The following is a 27,316-nucleotide window of genomic DNA, read 5'->3' as shown; positions in this document are numbered from 1 at the left end:
TTGAGGCTGATCCTCCGATTAGCTGTGAACCACCCAATCTCGCCGAGGTTGCACAGGTGGTGAACCAGCTTAGGGGAGGAAAGTCTGCAGGGATCTGTGGTATCAGGGGTGAAATTCTCCAGGCAGGTGGTAAGGCTGACCTCCTGGCATTGCAAGCAATCTTTACTTCCATTTGGGAGACTGGCATCATCCCAACTAACTGGAAAACAGGACGTCATCCCTATCTGGAAAGGGAAGAGTGATCACCGGGATTGCAGCAACTGCTCTCGCTGCCAGGTAAGGTCCTTGCTATGGTCATCCTCAATAGGATCTGTGATTACTTGCTCGCCTACCACTGACCAGAACAGTCTGGTTTTACACCTAAGAAGTCTGCCATTGACCGCATCCTGGCACCAAGGGTTCTCATGGAGCACAAACACGAATATCAGCAGAGTTTCTTTGCAGCTTTTGTCGATTTTCGTAAAGCGTTCGACTCGGTTGATCGAGCTGCCCTGTGGGACATCCTGAGGGTTCGTGAAATCCCCTCGAGGATGCTGGATATCATGGCCGACTTATACACTGGTACTGTGAGTGCTGTGCAGAGTGGAGGCAGAACCTCTGTATATTTCCCAGTTGATTCTGGGGTTCGTCAGGGGTGTGTTCTTGTTCCTACTCTGTTCAGTGCTTGTATGGACCAGGTGTTGGGCAAGGTTGTGGGGTCCAGCTGGTGTGGGGCATCAGTTTGTGAAGAAAGATTCATGGATTTTGACTATGCTGTGATCGTCACGGAGTTAATGGAGGCTCTGACTTGGGCGGAGTGAGGAGTCTGAGTGTCTGTTCTTGTGAGTATCCTGGATAAAAACCAAGATCCACGCTTTTAATGACCTCTTGGGCACAGCCATCGGCAGTGTGTCTGTTTGCGGAGAGAGTGTCGCCCTTGTTGAGAGGTTTACTTACCAGACATTCATATCTGTGGTGACTCTTCCTATGAAGTCAGTAGATGGATTGGGAGAGCATGGGGAGGTCATGAAGTCGCTGGAAAGGGTGTGTGGTGCTCCCGATATCTATGCAAATGGACGTAGGTCCAAGTCTTTAGAGTCCTGGTGGTTCCTGTCTTGCTATATGGTTGCGAGACATGGACGCTATCCAGTGACCTGAGACGAAGACTGGACTCCTTCGGTACTGTGTCTCTTCAGAGAATCCTTGGGTACCATTGGTTTGACTTTGTGTCGAATGAGTGGTTGCTCATGGAGTCCCAAATGAGGCACATTACCTGCATTGTGAGGGAGCGTCAGTTACGGCACTATGGCCATGTGGCGCGTTTCCCCAAAGATGATCCAGCTTGTAAGATCCCGATTGTTGGGGACCCAAGTGGCTGGACCAGGCCAAGGGGTCGCCCACGTAAAACCTTGCTGCGGCAGATAGAGGGTCATTTCCGGAGTGTCGGACTGGAACGCGTGTCTGCCTGGGGGGTTGCAAACCAGGATCCTGAGTTGTTTCATCGTATAGTGGGTGCAGCGAGAAACTGTACCAGTGCAGTCTCCCCAACTTGACTTGACTTGACTTGCATATATAATGGACAAATTCTAACTGATGAGTTATATCTTACCTTACATGTTTAAACATCATTGAGTGTATTTGCTGCTCTGTGTTTCTGTTCATGTGCTACAGGACAGACTCTTACTGTAAAGCTAAAGTATTTATATGACTGGAGTCATTGTGTGACTCAATAAAAGCTGATGCACAACAGAGGTGAGGCCATTTAGGACACTGAAAACAACTAGCCACGCTGTGTCATTAAAGACACATGAGAAGAATGTTCAGCCTAAAAATCATTGCAAATGCCAGCACCTTTAATAGACTAAAGTCTGGGAGATTTTATTGCAGTTTTATTGCAATCCCAGCACCTCTATTCTGACTTTGCTGTACTCTTAGCACACTTGAGGAACGTTTTCTGGTTCCACAGCAAAAGCTTAACAACAGCTTCAGTGTAAAGAAACAACCATTTATGTTTCATGTAAACCTGGTCGAATTTAAAGTGTGACTTGCCCAAGCTGACCATGTAGATATAATGAGAAGCAGAGGAGTGACAACAAAAGCAACAGCCCTTTTGGACCTGAAATAGTAGCCTTGTAGAGGGCTATTGTGGCGCTGCAGGGGTACACATACAGCACGTTTGCCTGGCGGATTGTGTTTTCTTTCTATTGGGATGTACATCTCTCTACACCCAACGTTAAAGTGCTCTTTGATAACATTTGACTGGAGAATTAGCTCCTGGCGGAAGCGTCTCATCTTAATCCTGCCACTTAGACGTTTTGATGTGTAGTTTGGATGACTCATATATGGCTTTTTCACTGTAAGAAACACTCCAGGTCAATAATACCAGTATGTGCTGGTGTGAACAGACTGAAGATGACAGGATACTAGGCCTTGTATGTGAAGTCGTAAAAATGAATCGTGTTATCTGACAACATCTGCAGCTAATTTGTGCATGCCGGAAGTGATGGGAAGTCTGGTAGACAGACAGGTGTGTCCCAGCAAAATATTATGAAGGGTATTTTGTTCTTGAAGATTGTTGAATGTGAAGAATGACATCCTTTACATCTTTCACTACTCTGATGGCCAATATGGTTTTCTATGCTGGGGTGTGCTGGGCTGGTAACACCAAATTAGTAAGGTAATTAAAAAGGCAAGCTCAGTTATGGCACACACTCTGAGCCACCTGGAGGTCGTAGTGAAGGAGAGAAAGAAAGCAAAACTGAGTGCCATTAAGAACAATGCTGCACATCCTCTCTCTGACACACTAACACTGAGGACCTTCAGCTAACAAATCATTCAGCCAGAGTGTGTCAAGAAACCCTATGGAGGCTCCTTTATACCAACAGCAGTACGCCTGCATAATGTCTTACTGTGACTCTGGCACCTGCAAGTCAGATGTTTTCGTTTTCTTTTATCTGTTCAGACCATAGCATGTGTGGGTTTATTTTTTATTTATTTAAATGAGCTTCTGTAAAAAGCCAAATTCCTCTCTGGGGACAAATCGGGCTCCACTTACCCAATCTATGATCACCTGACACTTTCAAATCACAGGTTTAGAAACGTCGGCTGCCTATAAGTGGATGCTCATTAGAAATAGAATTTAAGTTCTTCAGTACACGATGCTCAACAAGGAAACCCACGTACATCACAAGCAGTCTGCAGGAATCCACCAGTGGCATAGCACCAGAAAGCTGTCCGGAGCTGCACAGTGGCACACGAGGGAACAATTCTGGTGCATTTTTCTCCGTCCAAGGCATTCTGCTCCATACCAAGGAGTGTTTTTATTTCATCTCTGCACATCCTGCATTTCTCTATTAATTGCCAGTTAGCGAGATAACCCAAAGGATTCGTGGCTGCCTAGAGAACAGCATGTAGAACTGTAATTGGCTTCTTGTGCGGCAAGGTTTCAAACAGCATCTTTCAACTTTAAAAGAAAACGACAGATTACATGCTGAGTTTGATTAGTTAACTCATCAAAAGTATGAGACACTTTATAACATACATTATAATCTTGTATTACAGCAATAAATTATTATGTTTTGGGTTCTACTCAGAGCGACCTCCATCTATCTGTAGCAGAATCGTAGGCAAACATTAAAATAAATACACAACATTAAAGATTATAAGTGGGTCACACATTAACAACATGATCACGAGTTAGGAAGGTTTCAGGAAACAATTGCTAATTAATCAATGATCTTAACTATGAGATAATGAAGTTCTTTGTGTTACAAAGCTTTTCGGAAAACAAATCCACTCTTGTTCTCATTATGAGAACATCAGCATCAATTTGCTTCTGTTGCAAAACTCATACACCTAATCCAATTGTTCTTACACCAGTTCTTCAATACGGCAATTTCCTCTCTGCTGTGCTTCGGAATCATGCAAGTTTCTACAGATAAACTCACCCAAATGATCCTGTTTATCAGATTGTCCTCTTGCTCTCCTAATTTTGCATGCTGAACAACAACCGCTGTCGAGTCTCCCTGACAACAAATGGAGTATAATCTCAAACAAATATTGTTTTCCTAAATGCATCCCAAAGAAAGCAGAAACAAATTATTGCAGAAATAAACTTGACAATTAACTAGAATGTAATGCTAACTTGGCAGGTAATCCTCTGTCCATTACCTGCTAAATCAGGAGCAGTAGGAGGTCTTTATTAGCAGCATAAGGATGACACAGGAACAACCCATGATATGCCGTCATTTTCTATCGGATTTTCTCATTTCTGTTTCCAACGCCACAGTCCATACCAGTCTACACGTACCGCATGCACACAGTAAACAAAATGTTGCCTTAAACCTTCTTTTATATGCTAATAAAATACACTGAGGAGAACTTGCAGAGTTTGCCAGAGAGATGGGTGGCAGACACAAAAGCAGGTGGAGTACAAGAAAATGTGTAGAACTGAATCAAGGAAGCAAATGCAGAATCTGGAACACCTGTAATATATCAAGAATTTTCAGCTGAAATGTTAAGTGTGTACCACCAGTATGGCTGTGAAACATTAGAAGTCAAGCTATTTAGAATCTGCAGGTGTTCATTAATCAAGCTCTACGAAGAATACTGAATACAAGAGACAGAGACAACAATGAACAGCTTCTCGTGTAGGCAAATGCAGAAAGTAGAGAAGTACAAAGTAGGAGAAGGAAATGGAGGTGGATGGGGCACAAGTAGCTAAAGAACGCCCAAGCAGTCAAAAAGAAAGTTTGATGGGAGTCTGCACAGATTAAGGTGCAGAGAGGAGAACAAAAAATGAGTGGGAGGAAAGTAGAAACAGGAGGCAGCAAAACTAGGAGAGATGTGGAGTGAATTCAAGGCACTGCACAAGATGTGTTCCTTCTTGGAGACACTATGCCTCACCTTGGAGCAAAAGGAAAAACAAGATTGCCAGAGATGGCATTCAGCACTTCATACACCAACATTCAACAGTTAAAATGTTTCTACAGACGTACAAAGCTTATTCCAGAAATAGCTGACTGTTAATGGTGTGTATAACTGTCATACACTTGGCAGTTTACTGTAAATATTAGTTCTAAATGTGTCAAGAGCATTGAACCTCTAGATCGTGAAGAGCATAAATATTTTGTGCCTGTCACATTTCTCACGAGGTCTAATGACACAAATTAACTCAAGATATACTAGTTTATAAAGCAACAACAGTAGGAAAAATGGCCTTTTTAAAGTCATATTGTTGAGTAAATGTTAACGCTTATGCACTTATGTTTGGGTTTAGTTAGCAAGATTGACCTACGCTAATCATTTTTGAGGAAGATTGAAGACTTAAGTGCCAGCTTAAGTGAAAAATTAAAGGTATTAAGTAATTGCAACACAAAAACTAACTTAATCAGTTTAACTCGAAAAGATGCCGACGAAAGAAGAGAAGAAGAGCTGTTGAGGAACCAGCAAGTGCATCAACCTCTGATCAAACAAATGCTAAACAGATAAAGAGGATTAAAACTAGGAATGCTCAAGTCAAGTGTATTCACTGCATGTTATAGTGCAACTAGCAGAATACCCGCGCTTCGCAGCGGAGAAGTAGTGTGTTAAAGAAGGTACGAAAAAGAAAAGGAAAAATTTGAAAAATAACGTAACATGATTGTTAATGTAATTGTTTTGTCATTGATATGAGTGTTGTTCTCATATCTATCTATCTATATATATATATATATTGTTCTCATATCTATCTATCTATATATATATATATATATATATATATGTTGTTCTCATATCTATCTATATATATATATATATACCCGCGCTTGGCAGCGGAGAAGTAGTGTGTTAAAGAAGGAAAGAGAAAGAAAAGGAAACATTTTAAAAATAATGTAACATGATTGTCAATGTAATTGTTTTGTCACTGTTATGAGTGTCACTGTGATATATATATATATATATAGCAAAATACCCGATTCTTGCGATGTCATGTGTTAAAGAAGTTATGAAAAAGAAAAGGAAACATTTTAAAAATAATGTAACATGATTGTCAAAGTAATTGTTTTGTGTATTTGGCGGCAGCGTCACAAAGTTTTTTTCGTCTAGCTGCATCAGAAAATGTACCACGACGTCTGACACGCCTCCTTTTTAGTGTTTTCTCACAGCTTGGATTGCTGCTGTCATATATATATATATACATACATACATACACACATACATATCTTGATATCTACATATCTATATACATATCTACATATACACATATATATATATATACATACCTATCTACATCATATATACACACACATACATACATACACACACACAAATTATACATATGTGTGTATGTATGTATGTATGTATGTGTGTATGTGTATATATATATATATATATACACATACATACATATATATACACATACATATACTTGTGTGTATGTTTGTATGTGTCTATATGTGTGTGTATAGCTTTGGTCACTGAGTGCAAGGGAAAAATAATAAAACATAGTCTATAAGTTATTAAACAGTAAAACATTAACGTTTTAAGAAGTACAGGTACATTGAAATTACATTTTCTATGTGAACGTTCAAATTTGTGCCTCTGGTAATGTGCCTTACCGGCATTTAAAGAAAATTAGTTTTGTGTCCTCTGCAGTGTTAAGAGAAAAGGCTTTGGTTTGGGATAAAAGGAAAAAGGTGTAAAGAAAGGAAAGTTGCCTTTTCTTTTATATAGTATAGATATGTGTTCGCTGACGTTATGATCGCCTTTTGGGGACAGTCGCGGTGGGTCTTGTGTACATTGGTGAGACGTCCTCGCCATTAATCGGCTGTAATGGCACTGCCAGTCCTCCACTCGTGTGCGTGTCTTCATAATCCGAGTGAGGACCTCATAATCGTATCGTGCAAAAGAAAGTGTGAATCGCCTTAATATTATTTTGCTGGTGTAGAAAAGGGGTCCCGTGTTTGCACTTGTCTGGGCTATAGCGCAGGGGAGGATGAAAAAATTAAAAGTGCTCACTTTGACTTAAGGCAGAAGCGCAGTCAGCGTCTCAAAGGCCGGCACAGCTATGCACGCGCTGGCTGCTCGACTTTTGCTGGGCAGGAGACCCCAGTTTTTGCAGACACGTTCATGATATCAAAAGTCTCAGCGCTCTTTGGAGGTCATTCATATATTATATATATATAGTAAAATACCCGCTACGCGGAGAAGTAGTGTGTTAAAGAAGTAATGAAAAGAAAAGGAAACATTTTAATAATAACGTAACATGATTGACATTGTCATGAGTGTTGCTGTCATATATATGCCTGCCTAAATAAGTCACCCTCGCTTTGCTCTTACTTTTTACCGTTCATTTAATCATGGCTAGTGGCGGAAAAATTATAAAATGGAAGGAGGATGGCTTTACCAAAACTATTATTGATGGCGAATCGATTATTCATAAAGCTTGAATTGGTGATCTGTTTTCTGTGTTAACCTCATATTTTTCATACTTTTCTCAAACTAAGGTGGTGCGAGGGTAAAATGAATCGGGATGCACTGATCAATGTAATCGGTGTACCAGGAAATCATGCATTGACAAAAGCTCCCTTTGCTTGTAATGCAAAGTGTGATTAAATGCATTATTTTTAACGTTATGGAGCACATGCATGAAGCTTCTCAGCTGTGCTTGTGCTAAGAAAAGGAAAGATTTTAAAAATAACGTAACACGATTGTCAATGTGACCTTTTGTAAGTAGTGCCTGGAGGATTCAGTGTGGAGAAACTCTAGAGACAGCGTGTGTATTAACTTGTGGATTTTTCTGTGAGTATTTGGTGGCAGTCTGACGAAGTTGCTTGGAAGACAGCGTTAGCTGAGCTCAGCTCAGAGCGAAATGAGATGAATGGGAGGGGAGATGATGACGTGACTCCCCCACCCGCCTTAACTGTCAATCCCCCACAAACACAGTCTCTCGGAATTTGCATAAGCACACCCCTTCACCTACAATTTTAACTTAGTTACAAAGTGATCAAAACTCTCGTTTATATCCTCGTCCTCTCATTAAACTTGTATCCCGCATTACCTGTGGGCATGTGAAACGCAGCGTAGCCTGTCTATGAACTTAATTTAAAGTTTAGGTTTACACCTTTCTTTCTTTCCGAGGCAGCAGCATTCATGAATATGGTAGTATATGCCACTCGCTTCGCTTCTTATTGTTTCGCTGCCTTCTCAATTATATAATGCATGTTTTCTTAAGCGCTTTTTGGAGGTCTTCCTGGTTTTCTACGCACTGCGTTGACAGTCAGTTCACGTGATTACGTGGGAGGCGTGATGATGTCACACGAAACTCCCCCCCGTCATTCCAGCTCAACTCCATTACAGTTAATGGAGAAAATACCTTCCAGTTATGACCATTAGGCATAGAATTTCGAAATGAAACCTGTCCAACTTTTGTAAGTAAGCTGTAAGGAATGAACCTGCCAAATTTCAGCCTTCTACCTACACGGAAAGTTGGAGAATTAGTGATGAGTGAGTGAGTGAGGGCTTTGCCTTTTATTAGTATAGATACACCGTTACTTATATCTATATCTATATATATATATATAGAGAGAGAGAGAGAGAGAGAGAGAGAGAGAGAGAGAGAGAGAGAGAGAGAGAGAGAGAGAGAGAGAGAGAGAGAGAGAGAGAGAGAGAGAGACTCACCTAAAGGATTATTAGGAACACCATACTAATACGGTGTTTGACCCCCTTTCGCCTTCAGAACTGCCTTAATTCTACGTGGCATTGATTCAACAAGGTGCTGAAAGCATTCTTTAGAAATGTTGGCCCATATTGATAGGATAGCATCTTGCAGTTGATGGAGATTTGTGGGATGCACATCCAGGGCACAAAGCTCCCGTTCCACCACATCCCAAAGATGCTCTATTGGGTTGAGATCTGGTGACTGTGGGGGCCATTTTAGTACAGTGAACTCATTGTCATGTTCAAGAAACCAATTTGAAATGATTCGAGCTTTGTGACATGGTGTATTATCCTGCTGGAAGTAGCCATCAGAGGATGGGTACATGGTGGTCATGAAGGGATGGACATGGTCAGAAACAATGCTCAGGTAGCCCGTGGCATTTAAGCGATGCCCAATTGGCACTAAGGGGCCTAAAGTGTGCCAAGAAAACATCCCCCACACCATTACACCACCACCACCACCAGCCTGCACAGTGGTAACAAGGCATGATGGATCCATGTTCTCTTTCTGTTTATGCCAAATTTTCACTCTACCATTTGAATGTCTCAACAGAAATCGAGACTCATCAGACCAGGCAACATTTTTCCAGTCTTCAACTGTCCAATTTTGGTGAGCTTGTGCAAATTGTAGCCTCTTTTTCCTATTTGTAGTGGAGATGAGTGGTACCGGTAGGGTCTTCTGCTGTTGTAGCCCATCTGCCTCAAGGTTGTGCGTGTTGTGGCGTCACAAATGCTTTGCTGCATACCTCGGTTGTAGCAGTGGTTATTTCAGTCAAAGTTGCTCTTCTATCAGCTTGAATCAGTCGGCCCATTCTCCTCTGACCTCTAGCATCAACAAGGCATTTTCGCCCACAGGACTGCCGCATACTGGATGTTTTTCCCTTTTCACACCAATCTTTGTAAACCCTAGAAATGGTTGTGCGTGAAAATCCCAGTAACTGAGCAGATTGTGAAATACTCAGACTGGCCCGTCTGGCACCAACAACCATGCCACGCTCAAAATTGCTTAAATCACCTTTCTTTCCCATTCTGACATTCAGTTTGGAGTTCAGGAGATTGTCTTGACCAGGACCACACCCTAAATGCATTGAAGCAACTGCCATGTGATTGGTTGATTAGATAATTGCATTAATGAGAAATTGAACAGGTGTTCCTAATAATCCTTTAGGTGAGTGTATGTGTAAATCTCTCTCTCTCTCTCTCTCTCTCTCTCTCTCTCTCTCTCTCTCTCTCTCTCTCTCTCTCTCTCTCTCTCTCTCTCTCTCTCTCTCTCTCTCTCTCTCTCTCTCTCTCTCTCTCTCTCTCTCTCTCTCTCTCTCTCTCTCTCTCTCTATATATATATATATATATATATATATATATATATATATATATATATATATATATATATATATATATATATATATATGAGAGAGGGGTCTTACCAAAGCTCATCAAGCAATCCACTCCTCATCTTCAGTAGCTGTGTTTGTATAACAATCCTATGTATTGTTTCAATCCTCTCCTGTTAACTGATTTTATGGATAACCTCACCCTGCCACATGGAATCAGTAGGATGGAACACATATAAAAAATGAGACTCATGGGCATGACAGAACATAAAACAAATGCTGGGGAACTGATATTTTTAGACATGATTTGATAATATTAAGAATATAAATACAGCCATGTTTTATTCAGATTAGAAAAATATCTTTACTGGCAGATTTTTGCAGTAACTAAACAGCTGCAGAATTTGCTTTTCAGGCTTATAAAATTTGATCTGTCAAATAATTATCAGTAGCTGAGCCACTAACTTAAGAGTCTGTAACTGCATGGTGTCCTCTAACCGCTGAAAGACAGACTAGCATTACTGCTAAAACCCCAAGAGTAGCTTAAAATGTAGCCCAATATCAACATTTCTATATACATAAAATACACAGAAGGGACTCAATACACATAATGGGTTATTTAAATTTGTATAAAAAACATAAGAGGTAACAGACATCAATTCAGACAGTTAAAGAACAGACTTCTTTTTTTTGAGGGCACTTTTTCTGAAATCCTTCTCATTTGATTCAGCAACATAAATGCACCTCAAAGTTAAACACATAAAATACAAATGAAAACAAAATCTAAAATGTTAACTCGATTGAATGTGGTACAATTACAGCATAAAGACAGGATTCAAAAGAAACTGGTTATTTAATTTAGACTGTAATATCCCATGGTGAAAACAAATGGATTGCAGGATCTTCAGGAAACGTTCTTTAAGGAAAAGAACATAATTAAAATAAAATCCTCAGATGTTTTTCTTAAACAGAAAAAAAATTCAAAATTAAAATTATTCTTAAAGGGGGTGAAACAGAAGAAAATGTGTCATTCCCACAAAGCAGCACATTTCATAATCCTAAATGATCATGATATGCATAATTAGTAGAAACATTGCTGGGCAGCTGTATTTCATATTGTTAATCCTACACTCTTCATGTGTTCAAATGCTTCTAATTCTATCACAAAAATATTAAAACCGACAAGCACTTAGTGTCCATGTGTACTGTGAAGTATACATCTGATAGCATGTGTGTTAACATAAAAACCTGGCAAAACATCAAATAAGATGAATGAGAAACTCGCAAGCCACCTACAGTTATCGCTTCAAAACTGTAACTGAGTATTTTAAGTTAATCCAAATGTGTAAAACCATGACCATCAAAGATGACAAAATTGTTTTAATTATATTAAAAAAAAAAAGAATTGGGTTGGGTCCTGCATACTGCTGCACTCTGCACTGGCCCTTTTTGGTCACAAGTTACAAGCTTTTGAGGAAACAAATTTTACTGCTTGCCACAGACTCCTCTTATCTCCTGCTAATATGTTGGCCACATGTGTAGGTAGATACCAGGCTGAGGGGGACAGATTTAGTTCTTCTTTGTGCCTGGGTACTTGTTAAAAAGGTTGATGCTACTTTTGGATCCCGTTGAGGAAGATTCTTGTCTAACTTTGTTCAGGGTCGTCTTTTTGATAGCTGCTGGAGAGATTTTCTCTTGGTCAGCCAAGAACTGAAGTTCCCTAAGGAGAAAAATTGAAATGGAAATTTTGTAATGAAATACTGACACAACACAAAAATCTGCCACATTACAACTAGAGATCCTGCAGGTTCAACAGCTTCAATAGGAATTCATCCGACAAAAATAAACTTTTATAATGAAATGGTGCATCTTCTAAATACCAGCAACAAGTAAAACAATTCACTTTTCCTTGTGAGCTAGAGACCATGGGCTGGCACTCGTAGTTGGATTGGCTTCACATATATTTCATTATACTATGTACCTTCAAGTATGTCAGAGGGCAGTTTTTTTAAAGACTTCATGAAGAACTGATAGCTTGCAATGCAGCTTAAAAAAATACAAGCAATAATATATCATCATGTGCATCCCATTTACAAAACACTAAAACAGATTCAAAATGTATTTTTGCATTTGGACAGAACATTTTCTACAACAATAAACCAACCCTTACAGGGAAATTAATTAGAACGAGATGTCAACCATGATTAGTAGCAAAACAACCATTGAGATGGTCATGGGCGGAAAGATGTGAAGGTCTTAAATTGTAATAATGAATACTCAAAAAACTGACTGGCATATTCTCTCCTCTGGTCAAGAGTTAACTTTCCTCCTTGCCTTTACCTGAAAGTTACATTTTTGCCTCTAGGTTTCTTTCAAGTAAATAAATATCTGGCAGAATTAGATTTGAAATGAATCCCTCAAAGTTATAATATCCATGTCTCTTCTATACTTTTTATGGTTCATTGGTATGGCTCACTTCTACTCTGTGCTGACCAAACAATACAATTCAAACGCTATCAGAGCTGTTTTGTTGGCATGTGTGAAGGTTCTACACAATATTAGGCAGATGGTTTTAATGTTGTGGGTGACTGGTGCAGTAAACACACAAGATACTGTTAGTCTAATATATTAATCCTGCAACTTGAGTTTGGTAAAAAAAACAAGTCTAAGATTCTGTAAGGCGGTCTGTAAGGCAATAGTTGTCATTTCAGAATTATAACACACAAAGCCTGCTTGTAGGTTTAAAGGCAAAACAATTCAAAAAAGACACAATGTGCAGCAAATTTAGGACTAGAAGTGAATGCTAATTGAAATCTACTCCTAGTCAGGAGCCCTGTTTGAGTTAATGTCCCAGTGCACCTACACCATGTCTTGCCTTTTGGGCTGCATGGGGTGCAAGCGACACTCCATCATCTATCTGGTGGACAAGCTGCTATGGCCCCATACTGCCTACAGTGCCACCTACCTGGATGACTTGGTCGTCTATTCCTCCACCTGGGAAGAACATGCAAGCCATATTTTGGCCGTATTGCAATCCATTCACAAATACAGCGTCCATAATATTTATAAAAATGCTACTTCAGACTTATTGAGGCTAAGCTCTTAGGCTGTGTGGTGTGGGGCATGGTATGGGTCAAACTGCAGTCGTCTAAAGTTGCTGCCATTTTGGATTTGCTCCAGCCACAAATAAAACAAAGGCAGGCCCAACTTTTCTGGAAATAGCAGAGAATATTACTCATGCAACATGGTTTGGTTCTCAGAAGGAGCTATGCCTTTAATTTAGCTTGGAAATGGGCCTCAAATGCAGTGGTGTGGACTCCAAATGTTGAGGCACCGTTCTCTGAACTGAAGAAGGCTCTTACATCAGAACCGGTATGAATAGCTCCTGACTTTTATTTACCTTTTTCCTCCAGGCCGACATGTCCAACAACAACCTGAAAGCAGTGTTTAGTTAGGAGGCTGATGGAGTGATGCATCTCAGCTGGAAACCGTTGGACCAGGAGAGGGGGTATTCAGCTATTGATTGGAAAACCATTGCCATTAAGTGGGCAGTCACACAACTTAAGTATTATGTCCTGGGTCAGGAATTTACCTTGGTGACTGACCACACTCCTTTACAGTGGCTTGCGATCCACAAAAAAGCCAAATATAGGGTCACACGGTGATTCCTTGACCTTCAACCTTACTGTTTCAAGGTTTCCAACCGCCAAGGGTTACTTGATGCCAATGCCCACAAATTCTTAGTTAGATTTGCTCACCCCTGCCTTAGCCAAGCTAGAGGAAGCCATGTAAGGAACAAGTGCTTTGGAGTTATCTTAAAACTCCTGCAGTGACAAAAGAGATTGTCTGCAGACTCCCAAACATGCCTTTGTTGTGCCCATGTTCTCTTTTCACAGTGTGCTTCCATATACAGTACAGGCCAAAAGTGTGGACACACCTCCTCATTCAATGTGTTTTCTTTATTTTCATGACCATTTACATTGGTAGATTCTCACTGAAGGCATCAAAACTATGAATGAACAAATGTGGAGTTATGTACTTAACAAAAAAAGGTGAAATAACTGAAAACATGTTTTATATTCTAGTTTCTTCAAAATAGCCACCCTTTGCTCTGATTACTGCTTTGCACACTCTTGGCATTCTCTCGATGAGCTTCAACAGGTAGTCACCTGAAATGGTTTTATTTTATGAAGATGGGAAAGAGTAGTGGAAGCTAGGTTAAGAAGGGGAGTGATGATTAGTGAGCAGCAGTTTGGTTTCATGCCAAGAAAGAGCACCACAGATGCAATTTTTGCTCTAAGGGTGTTGATGGAGAAGTATAGGTAGGCCAGAAAGAGCTGCATTGCACCTTTGTGGACCTGGAGAAAGCATATGACAGGGTGTCTCAAGAGGAGTTGTGGCATTATATGAGGAAGTCGGGAGTGGGAGAGAATTACGTAAGAGTTGTACAGGATATGTACGAGGGAAGTGTGACAGTGGTGAGGTCAGCGGTAGGATGCAGTCAATGTGGAGGTGGAATTACATTGGTGATCGGCTCTGAGTCCTTTCTTATTTGTAATGATGATGGACAGGTTGACAGATGAGATTAGACAGGAGTCCCCGTGGGCTATGATGTTTGCTGATGACATTGTGATCTGTAGCAAGAGTAGGGAGCAGGTTGAGGAGACCCTGGAGAGGTGGAGATATGCTCTAAAGAGGAAAGGAATGAAGGTCAGTAGGAACAAGACAGAATACATGTGTGTAAATGAGAGGGAGGTCAGTGGAATGATGAGGATGCAGGGAGTAGAGTTGGCGAAGGTGGATGAGTTTAAATACTTAGGAACAACAGTACAGAGTAATGGGGATTGTGGAAGAGAGGTGTAAAAGAGAGAGCACGCAGGGTGGAATGGGTGGTGAAGAGTGTCAGTAGTAATTTGTGACAGACGGGTATCAACAAGAGTGAAAGGGAAGGTCTACAGGACAGTAGTGAGACCAGCTATGTTATATGGGTTGGAGACGGTGGCACTGACCAGAAAGCAGGAGACACAGCTGGAGGTGGCAGAGTTAAAGATGCTAAGATTTGCATTAGGTGTGATGAGGATGGACAGGATTAGAAATTAGTGCATTAGAGGGTCAGCTCAGGTTGGACGGTTGGGAGACAAAGTCAGAGAGGAGGGATTGCGTTGGTTTGGACATGTGCAGGGAAGAGATGCTGGGTATTTGGAAAAAAGGATGCGAAGAATAGAGCTGTCAGGCAAGAGGAAAAGAGGAAGGCCTAAGACGAGGTTTATGGATGTGGTGAGAGAAGACATGCAGATGATGGGTGTAACAGAACAAGATGTAAAGGACAGGAAGATATGGAACAAGATGATCCGCTGTGGTGACCCTTAATGGGAGAAGCCGAAAGAAGACGACGAAGAAGAAGAAGATGCACACAGTAGATCTGTGAAACAGTTAAGTGCAGCAGGGCAACTGGAAATGGGAGGTCAGCTCAGCAATTAATAAGCTCTAAAATTATTTGCTTTTGCTCTTCTCATATATCCAGGACAGGAAATAACCCCAAGTGAATACACAAAAATATATAAATTCTTTGCATTAAAAAGTACTTCTCTGACACTGACACTCTAGTTTGGGTTAAAACTCTCATCACTCACTCCTAATGGCAACTGGTTCCTTTATATGTCGTGTTTGGCTGACTGTGTTGAAGAAACTGGCATAACTTTATTTTTATTCCTCCACAGTTTTTACTCTCTCAATCGCCTATATGATGGGAGCACATGAATAAGTATTTAGTTTCTTTCTATGTCTTCTTTCTCTAATATAGTGATCCACTATTGCAACAGACGTTCAGTAACTCCCCCTGCCTCCAACAATGCCCAAAGCACAAATAATGTTCTGATGCTTAATGAATTTCATATCCTTGTATATACTGTATATTAACAGTACTTCCTACCACACCTTGTAAAGATGTCCTCATTCCCAAGAGACTCTATTCTTCCTCATACACTTCTAGTCTCAAACCATAGCCTTCATGCTTGACATACACGTGATAATTGTAAAATAAAAATATTTCAAGGTGTAGTGACCACTAAATAATCTTGTACCTGCATCTTTACCAGGTCCCCAAAATAGAGCAGCTACTGAGTTGGCAAGGTAGGATCCAGAGTCAAACGCATAGCAAAAGAAATTTCTCAGTCCATTATACTGTAGTTTGTTTTAAAAGTTTAGTGAAAATTTAAAAAGGAACAAAGCACAAAAATTTAGAAAAAAGTTAACACATGGAGAATAAAAAGGAAAAAAAAGGTTTCTTTTCTGCTTCATTACAATCTTAGCTTTCTTGTGTTAAACTACAGTTTCTAACTTAAAGGCTCTGTTATTTTTCAATGGCAAACTTACATTGGCTTCACTTAGCACATTCTGTATGCATGTCATATACGATTTTAAGCCATTTGCCCACCATGCCTTACCAAATGCAAGGCAGATCATAAACTGGAACTAGTCTATAGTCAGAATGACAAGAAAGTATTAGAGTATTCCATTTTCAATTTAGCTTGTGGGGGTTATAACAGAACCTACTGCAGACAATGTAGTAATATACAGGCAAACATTTTAACATAACCCAACTAACAAATGGCTCTTACAAATATAATTAAATGGATATATGAATTCTGAGCTGTATGACAAAACTATTTCACATGAAGGTCAAGCACAAGACATTTCACTAAAGCAAAAACCGGTTAGAACAAAAGCAGGGAAAAGAGCATTTAGGGAAATGTCATTCATTGGACTAATTTTCTACACAGTTGAATAAGATAATAAAAAAAAGAACTGCTAACAGACCCTGGTCATGGCTTTCTGTCTATCACACTTGTTTAACATCTGACTGCTATCTTGCTGGATTTAATTCAGTGCTTTGCATTTTTGGTGCCTATTATGAATGAATGAAATAACAGATGTCAGGTATATTTACGTTAAAACAAATGTTAAGGACAGGCAAGAAAACTAGTAGATCTGTTGAAGACCACAAATTCTTCCTTTGATAACATCATTTATTTTAAATAGAAATAAAATGGTCATTTGAACATCAAGGCTAATGAAATGCAGGAATCTAACATGTCAGATACAACCAAAATGTTTGATACATTACACACCTGGTCCTGATGCAGGAGGCCTCCACAGCATTGATAAGAAGACTGCGAAAACCCCCACTTTCCATGACATGCAGGGCATGGATGGTAGCACCACCTGGAGAACACACATTGTCCTTCAACTGGCCAGGATGTTGCTCAGAATCCAGCAACATCTTTGCTGCTCCCTGTAATACAAAGACAGCAGATAAGAAAGTGTGGACAGATGAGATAATGTCCTATACTAAAGCCAATTTCATCACATTTCTCTATCCAATGATTTCTGATATTTATGCATTTAAAAGGCAAAACTAGGAAAACAACACTATCCACATTGATGAATCTTTACATTTGTCTCCACCTATCTTAACTTATTAGTTATTTTCCACAACTGTACTCGACAGCTTGCAATAAAGGTTTCCAAGCAATCAATCTACCTTGATATTACATAACACCTTCAGGGTACTCACTAAGCACGGTTTACAAAGGAAAGCAGACTATAATTATTCTAGAAGTAAAACATAAAATCTTAAAATGCAACTAAACCCTAGTGGGCGATTACTCTTTTCTAGAAAATGCTTGCAAATGCTCAGTGCAGTAGTGACCATTATGAGTAACAGTTTGTCAAGACTAATTATATTCTTTCTTTAAATCCATTTTACCTAGCTTAGTCCAATAAAGATTTGTAGAATTTCAAAATTCCAGAGATGTTTTAAGAAACATTTAAGAAACAAATTTTAAAAACTTATAAACTTATAAACACTTTAACAGATTGATTATAGTGACAAGTTCAAGGTACACTGGGGTGTGGTTGGAGTTGCATGCAGAGGTAGTAGGTAAATTTGCATTGAAAGTAGCATGGAAGAGCAGCATAGTCAGGTATTCAAATTAGAAAGCATACTTTATGTTCTTGATTGCAACCGGAGGGCCAATTATTGGGCATCTGCTGAATAGGCTTTTAATCATACTGTGAGATATGGCTGGGCATTCATCCTGGCCAATACCCCCACACCGCTAGATGGAACCCTTCCGGCAGCATGGAGGTGCCCCGAATTCCAGCAGGGCATCATGGATATTGGAGTTTTCCTTCACAGCCCTGCTGGATACCATGGGGGCCGCACTGGGATGCTGCAGGGAGGCTGGCTCAGAGACTTTTATGTGCACTATAACCCGGAAGTACGTCCTGGTCACAGGGACAGAGAAAATGGTGTACTTCCGGGATGAAAAAAAGAAGAGTTCTGATCTGACCCGGAAGTGTTAAGAATCACAAGGACTGAGGGATCAGAAACACTTCTGGATCATGGACTATAAAGGACTGTGGGAGCTCCCAGATGGACGAGCTGAGCTGGGTGTCAGGTTGGCAACGCGTCTGAGAGAGTGGAGGATTTTGTAATGGAGTAATTATTGTATTGTTTATGAATATAGTGGAGAGGAGGGTGCTTTGTGCACTTTATTATTATAATAAATTCAACTTTTGGACTTTTAACTGGTGTCTGACGTTTGATTTGAGGGTTCAAGAGAGCGACAGCGCCCCCTATCTGTCACATAACATACTTTTGCCAAGTGAGCAAATATAACTAGAGTCAGACTGATATGATTGGTGTGCTACCTGTTCTGACTACCAGAACTTACTAACAGTCTAAGTGTGAAAACTTGACAGTACTACCAACACTGATGGGAGGAATGCTTTTACAAAAGAGGAAACAGATCAGGGAGGCACATGGTAAAATGAACATAGGAGTACTTGTGAATTGAGTGGCAGTGGCTCACAGCACCAATGTCAATACTCCATGTCCTACAAATTTTTGCTGCCCTCAATGAATGGCCTAGTAACACCTTAGATCAGTGGGTAGTAACTGCTAGTACTACGTGAGGGTTTTCACCTGGACACAACTATTTGTGTCACAATAAATATCTTAAATCTGACCTTCTTTCTCTTTCTTTCTTTCTTTCCTAGTACACAAAGCGGAAGTGGAAGCCGACAATGACCGACGGTGAGATGGAGTGCATTGTCGAAGAACTCCAGGCCCTCGACAACCAGATCCAGAAACTCCTGACCAGACTGAGGCACCTGAGGGAACTGAAGGCTCATCTACTGAATGAGTCCTCCCAGACTTCTAAGATTGTTGCAGAAAATCGCAATTCAGCCACCTTGACTCCTCTGCTCACTTTCAGGGCCAAGTGAGTTTTACCCCCACGCCTCGTCTGAGGGAATCTGCCTGTTTCAGCTATGCAGGAGGGGGTTTAAGGCTAGATCACCCCCATTGGCCCAGGCAAGCATCTCCACCCAGAACTGATTCAACCCTCTTCACTCCCCTACTGTGCCGGCAACCCCAGGTGATATATTTGTGATTGGAGATTCGATTGTATGAGACCTAAACATTTCTTGCCCTAAACAGAAATCTTTTGTTTCTTGTTTTCCTGGTTCTTGTGTTCGAGATTTTACGAGAACAGCGCTGACGGTCTTCGAGAGACACAAGAAGAGTGCAGTGGAATCCATCATATTACATGCCAGGGTAAACAAAGTTAGACACTGACAGTCAGAGATTCTTAAGGTGGACTTTGCAGCACTTATTAAAGCCATGAAGGAGAGGACCCCAGTTGCGAGGATCTTCATCTCGGGTCCCTGACCTCTGGTTAGAAGATCAAATGAGTACTACAGACTTCTGCTGTCATTAAACATCTGGGTGAAAGGCTTCTTCAAGGAACAAATCATTGGGTTCATCGACAACTGGGATCTCTTCTGGGAGAGACTGCGTTTCTTCAGGCGGTATGGTCTGCATCCTAATAGATTTGGCGCCCGTGTCCTCTCTGAAAACATCTCTAAGGTAATTCATATCTCTTGACTGTACTTTTAATTCTAATACTTTCCATAATGCCTTGCTAGGACATGATAACTCTATAGTGAGCTCTTCTTCAAAAGTCCACTGCATCAATACTTTAATAACCAACCTCAGTACATGTAAAAGTCCAGACAGTACAGCATAAATGCGAGTAATTTAATTACAAGTTCACCTCTAGATGTGCACTTTATTAAAACTATAAAAACAGACTATAGATTAAATAAAAAATCCATAAAAAGCAGCACAAATAGGAATAACTTAATCACCATTTCGAGTAGCCTAAACGTTGCAACAACAATTCAGTTCTGCACTTCCGAGACATTAAATATGGCCTTAATTAATGTTACAGCATTAACCAACAAGACGTTTTCCAACAATGATCTTATTAGTGATAGGAAAATCGATTTTTTTGCATTAAGTGAAACGTGGTTTAGCTCTGATGGTGCAGCTGTTTTAATCAAATCTGCACCTCAAAATTACAGCTTTACTCGGGCGGATCGCCAAGAAAGACGGCGGTTTAGCAAATACTTACTCGAGCCGGTTAAAGTGTAAAGATGTCAGTTTTGGTACATTCAAATCTTTTGAGTATCTTGCCATTGTTATTCATGGAGCTTCTCAGTCTCTAATATTGTCCATGTATAGACCTCTTAAATATAATGCGTATTTCTTTGAGGAATTCTCAGATTTAGTGTCAATTATAATTACCAGCTATGACAGGTTCCTAATAGTTGGCACCTTTAATTTTCATATCGATAATCAGTGTGACCCAAAAGCAAAAGAATTCATGAACCTCCTGCACTGTTTTGATCTGAGCCAGCACATTAGTCAGGCAACACACAAAGGAGGGCAAACGCTGGATTTGGCGATTACTAAAGGATTAAAAGTTGATGCGAGACAGATAATGGATATCAGTTTATCAGACAGCATATTGTTAAAAAAATGCTTCTTTGATTCATCTGCAGCTTCAAAATTTACAAACATTTTAAGCAACTAGTCCATTTGTAATGCTTACTACAACAGTAAGGTGGAAATTGTTAATGATAAAGTGAGAACTACCGCTGACATAGTCACTCCTGAAAATACAGTTAAAAAATCCTCCAGCACTGTTACACCATGGAAGACCCAAATAGTGTCTCATTTAAAGAAAGCATGCCAGAGAGCTGAGTGTAAATGGAGAAAAACTGAATTGATTATCCATTATGAGATATTGAAGGCTGAAATAACAGAATACAACAACATAGCCTGTGTCTTGAGAGGCAGTGCTATTTCTCTAAAATTATAAATAATAATGCTAATAATCTGAGTTTTATTGTCTACTATTGATCGTTTGCTAAAACCAGGTCACTCAAAGGAATGCCTATGAAAAACTTCCAGTGAAACTTGTGAGGCTTTTGCTACATTTTTTAATTACAAAATGAATGATATCAGAAATAATACAGTACATCCCCCCAATAACTTCTCAACTGAGACCCTCCACCTGCATCCTTGACCTAATACCAACAATTTTTTTCAAAGAAGTATCTGATGTGCTAATTGATAGTGTTTTTGACATAGTAAACTCATCATTAGATATGGGGGTCTTCACAGACTGTCTTAAAACTGCTGTTTCCTGTTCAAGAAAAATAATCTTGACTCCTCTGGCATATAAAGTAAGCCTCTCTCAAGGACGATATACCTGGAGACACGAACAAGTGCTTAAATGTCTTGCAGCTACTCTGGAAAGCAAGAGAACTGCCATCAATGGCCTGCCACCCACAGAGACCAACTTAAATGTGCCTATGTTGTTTGTTCGGGAAGGGGACCAAAGGCAACACAAGTTTTGCCTGAAGACCAGATTGGGCGAGATGGAGACAACGCAGGACTGGCAAATGCTGGTGGACGTGGTCCAACGACTCACAGTCCCACCAGAAACAGCAGTCACCAACCGAAGGCCTGACCTGGTCTTGTGGTCAGGTACACAGCGTAAGGCAGGGGTGCCCAATGCCGATCGACTGGTAGATCGCAAAGGTAGTGTATGTAAATCACGTTGCATTCAAAAAAATTTTTTTTTTTTTTTAAGCGTTAGTCTATTGTATATCCTTCCTATGGCATTTGCCACTTGATTTACATACAGGGCGGCCAGTCTGAGATCTCCTTCCTTCTAACATGCTGATCATCCTGCACGCACGATCAAACGTGCGACCTACTGCAAAACTCTGCCAGTGATCTAGTTAGCCTTCCAATTTATATCGACTAAAGAAGGGATTTTAAAAAAAAATTGTTTGGGGAGGGTATGGACTTTATGTGGAATTAGAAGAGGATTTTTTTCTCTCACAATGTCACAATCAAAGTGTGTTTGTCTGATCTGTCAATCTATCATTGCTATTCCAAAGAAGGAAAATGTGGAAAGGCACTTTTAAACTGTTCATAAAAACTACGAAACTGACTTCCTTCCAAAAAGCAATCTGAGAAAGAGAAAGGAGAAGAAACTAAAATCGCAGTTAAATCGGACAGCCGTCATTTTTCACTCGGCTGAATTCAAAAGCTCCTTGACTGCATTATTCTGCTCTACTTAGTTATACAAGTCAGCCTTTTCCCACATGAAGATTATTAAATTCAAATACTGTAGTGTCCATAAATGTATTGAATTGTTATTGTGCCATAAAGGTTATTCAATTATGCAAGGTACGACAACATATATTTTAGGTATAAAGTATACTTAGTGTGTGTGTGTATATATATATATATATATATATATATATATATATATATAGCGCAGTTTTAATGTAGGTAGATCATTTCAACCTGGTCATTGTAAAAGTAGCTCGCAAGCCGAAAAAGTGTGGACACCCCTGGCATAAGGTATACTACGTCGAGCTCACAGATCATGGGGAATATGCAGTGCAGGAAGCTTTTGAACGGAAAAAACTAAGATATTTTAAGCTTGCAGCAGAGGCAGGACAGCAAGGATGGAGTGTAAAAATCTACCCAGTGGAGGTTGGATGCTGGGGCTTTGTTGCAACATCCACTGTAAGGCTGATGAGGGACTTTGGCATTAGTGGGCATGCCCTACGCTATGCCATTAAGGAAATACCTAGGGTAGCAGAATGGAGCAGCCAGTGGCTATGGATTAAAAGAAAAGACCCTATCTGGTCTCCCAAATAAGAAGGCTGGACAAATGCAGAAGGGGGTGGTTCTGGGACACCAGATACCACTGCTAAGGCTACTGGAGATGTCGTGGGCCTAGTCACTGAAATGTTGATAACAGTAGGAACCCACTTGACAACCCCAGTGATGTGTCTGTCCAGCCTGCTCAAAACATCAGAAACATAGTGCGATTCCGTCTTTTAGGTATGCTGTCGGGTGTAAGCTTGGCTCAGGGAAGAGGACGCCCCTGCCTTGCATAGTCCCCAGGCACTATGGATGTTAAACATCTCATCCTGTGTATTTGAAATCTTATATGGTGTTCCACAAGGATCTATCCTGAGTCCACTGCTCTTTTCGATCTACATGCTTCCATTGGCTCAGATTATATCAAGGCATAACGTGAGCTACCACAGATATTCTGATGACACGCAGCTGTATTTATCAACAGAGCCTAATGACCCCGACTCTCTTGGTTCACTGACCCCAATGTCTTACTTGTGTTTCTGAATGGATGAGTAGTAATTTTCTCAAACTAAATAAGGAGAAATTCGAAAATCTTAGTGACTGGCAAAAATGGATATAATGAGGGTATTAGAAATAAACTTGATCCATTATGCTTGAAAGTTAAGTCAGAGGTAAATAATTTAGGGGTAATTGTTGACTCTGACCTAACTTTGAAATCACATATTAATCAAATTACTAGGACAGCATTTTCACTTAAGAAATATAGAAAAAATTAGACCCCTTATAATTTTGCAAGATGCTGAAAAATTTGATAACGCTTTTGTTTTTAGTCGACTAGATTACTGCCACGGACTCCACTTGGGACTGCCCAAAAAAAGACATCAATCGAATGCAACTAGTGTAGAATGCAGCTCTCAGAATCTTAACTAGGAAAAGAAAATCCAAACACATCTCTCCAATTTTGATGTCACTACATTGGTTACACGTGTCATTTAGAATTGACCTTAAATTACTGCTTATGGTTTACAAAGCCTTTAATAATCTCGCTCCATCCTATATCTCAGAATGCCTTTCACCTTACATTCTAAATCATAACCATAGATCTTCAAATGAGTGTCTGCTTATAATTCCAAGAGCTAAACTTAAAAGAAGTGGTGAGGCAGCCTTCTGCTGTTATGCACCTAAAATCTGGAATATTTTCACGATAGAAATTCACTAAGCTAATACGGTGCAGCACTGCTAAAAACCCATTACTTTAACATGGCCTTCTCATAGCTTCATTTTAGTGTAACTCTGATATTCTGTTAATGTATTTAATTATTTTGTGTGGCTCCAAAATACGTACTAACCCCTACTTTCTCTGCTGTTCTCTTTCTAGTTTACTGTGACTACCTGATCAAAGCACCATGCAGTCCCTACATTGATGGATTGAAGGCCAGAGGTCCACATGACCATCATTGTTTAATTCTTCCACGTGAAGCCTGAAAACCATGAGGACCGATTTAGATCATCGATGTTAGGTAGAATGCCTAGAGGGGGCTGGGCGGTCTCATGGCCTTGGAACCCCTGCAGATGTTTTTTTTTCTCCAGATCTCTGGAATTAAGTTTTTTTTTTTTTTGTTTTTCTGTCCTCCCTGGCCATCTGATCTTACTTTATTCTTTGTTAATTAATATCGCCTAATTTGTATTTTTTTCCTTTTTTCTTTCTTCATCTTGTAAAGTACTTTGAGCTACATCATTTGTATGAAAATGTGCTATACAAATAAATGTTGTTGTTGTTGTTGTACCTAACAGCAAGACGGTTTACACTCATATGGAAAGAGAAGCAGGCATTACATCAGGCAAGTGGATTTGTGCTATTGAATAAATGAAGTATTTTATACATTCTTGTTCATCATGGAGTCATAGAATGTTAAAATGTTGTATGTTTGTGGGAAAGACAAAAGAATGTCACTGCACTATGTACATATGACACCACCACTAAATCATATGGTCTATGGCTCTATCACTATCCTCAAAAAACATACAGGTTAGGTTAATTAGTGACTCTACAAGTAGCTCTGTGTGAACAAGAGCATGAGTTTGCATGCGAGTGGGCCCTCTGATGAACTTGTGCCCTGTGCAGTGCTGGCCCCTGCTTTGAAACAACTACTGTTAGGACAGACTCAACACCCCCATAACCCTACAGTGGTCAGCTGGGACTAAGAACATTATTTTTCAGAATAACTAAGCCAGTCAATAAATTGTATTAAGATATTAAAATGTATAGATTTAAAATGTAAATTGTTTGAGAGAAAACACATACATCTGAATTTGAGATTTGCTTTGCTTAATATTAGTGCAGAAAACATGACCTAAACATAAAGTAACATTCACAAACTTACTTAATGAAACTCAGGGTCATTTGGTGGATGAAATCATGACTTAAATATGATAAAAAATAAAAGCCTAATGACCAAGACTAAATCAAGAGCAGCAAGAAGAACTGGTGTAAACATCTCCAAAGAAGTACTAAATCAGGATCTGCGCTGGACGGCTTCTGTCAGTCAGTTGAAAGTGGATAAATACTTGTGGTATCTGCTATATTAAGTGTTAATAAATAAGGTAGATAAAACATTCTGCTTTTTACCTTTTGCAGCAATAAAAGACGCTGCCATTACAACAATTTTCCTTAACAGAAAAAAAAATGAATTTCTTTACAAAGACTAGATTTCTCAATAAAATGAAAAATGCTACACCCTCTCAGTCTTGTATTACTAACCAGTAGGGCTTGGGCTCCCAATCTGACTGCTAGCCGCCTTGGCAATCCCATTTTCACTCCACCATCTGCCAAAGCATCTAGAGCTGTAAATGCCTAAAAGGGAAAAAGAAAGGGGATTTGGGAGGAAAATTTTGTCAAAATAGGACAATCTTCTACAGTGCCAAAACATAATATTTATTAATTAATAATACATAAAAGTATTAATTCCTAGAACCAGGGCTAACATCAAGGAAGAATTTATTGGTGAGAGTGTAACCTGTCTCAGAGGACAGAAGGAAAAATATACATTTTTGCCAAAAGTCTGCCTTAAAAAAGTGCTAATTTAAAATCAAGAACAGATAAGCAGGTGACATTTAAAGCAGGACATGCATCCTTTGACAATATACATCACTGAACAATGCAGAATATTACACATGAAGAGCAGATTTTCAATTTTCTGGTAACAAATTATACAGGAATTACTGGTTTATTTACCACCACACTATAACCTCACACTGGACAGCACAGCATGGAATGGGAATAATTACAGGTAGATTTGAATAACCGAGGCACAGAGAATTACAGTGGTGTGAAAAACTATTTGCCCCCTTCCTGATTTCTTATTCTTTTGCATGTTTGTCACACAAAATGTTTCTGATCATCAAACACATTTAACCATTAGTCCATTATAATACAAGTAAACACAAAATGCAGTTTTTAAATGATGGTTTTTATTATTTAGGGAGAAAAAAAATCCAAACCTACATGGCCCTGTGTGAAAAGTAATTGCCCCTTGTTAAAAATAACCTAACTGTGGTGTATCACACCTGAGTTCAATTTCCGTAGCCACCCCAGGCCTGATTACTGCCACACCTGTTTCAATCAAGAAATCACTTAAATAGGAGCTGCCTGACACAGAGAAGTAGACCAAAAGCACCTCAAAAGCTAGACATCATGCCAAGATCCAAAGATATTCAGAAACAAATGAGAACAGAAGTAATTGAGATCTATCAGTCTGGTAAAGGTTATAAAGCCATTTCTAAAGCTTTGGGACTCCAGCGAACCACAGTGAGAGCCATTATCCACAAATGGCAAAAACATGGAACAGTGGTGAACCTTCCCAGGAGTGACCAACCGACCAAAATTACCCCAAGAGCGCAGAGACGACTCATCCGAGAGGTCACAAAAGACCCCAGGACAACGTCTAAAGAACTGCAGGCCTCACTTGCCTCAATTAAGGTCAGTGTTCACGACTCCACCATAAGAAAGAGACTGGGCAAAACGGCCTGCATGGCAGATTTCCAAGACGCAAACCACTGTTAAGCAAAAAGAACATTAGGGCTCGTCTCAATTTTGCTAAGAAACATCTCAATGATTGCCAAGACTTTTGGGAAAATACCTTGTGGGCTGATGAGACAAAAGTTGAACTTTTTGGAAGGCAAATGTCCCGTTACATCTGGTGTAAAAGGAACACAGCATTTCAGAAAAAGAACATCATACCAACAGTAAAATATGGTGGTGGTAGTGTGA

The 27,316-nt window shown here is 39.8% G+C and overlaps 1 protein-coding gene across 1 annotated transcript in view; it reads right to left on the bottom strand.

Moving 5' to 3' along the window:
* Positions 1–10,330: 10,330 nt before the first annotated feature.
* Positions 10,331–27,316, bottom strand: part of pycr1a (pyrroline-5-carboxylate reductase 1a) — a 46,432-nt gene continuing 29,446 nt past the window's right edge. The window contains exons 6-8 of the mRNA XM_039739769.1: positions 25,808–25,900; positions 17,138–17,301; positions 10,331–11,727 (exon numbers count right to left, since the gene is read on the bottom strand). Coding sequence (XP_039595703.1) covers positions 11,577–11,727; positions 17,138–17,301; positions 25,808–25,900 — 408 coding nt within the window. The 3' untranslated portion in view covers positions 10,331–11,576. The remainder of the gene's footprint in view (positions 11,728–17,137; positions 17,302–25,807; positions 25,901–27,316) is intronic.

Source organism: Polypterus senegalus, chromosome 17, assembly GCF_016835505.1.
Source record: "Polypterus senegalus isolate Bchr_013 chromosome 17, ASM1683550v1, whole genome shotgun sequence".
Taxonomy (NCBI): Eukaryota; Metazoa; Chordata; class Cladistia; order Polypteriformes; family Polypteridae; genus Polypterus; species Polypterus senegalus.
Note: the sequence above shows the minus strand (reverse complement) of the source record. Positions and strands in the feature narration are given on the sequence as shown.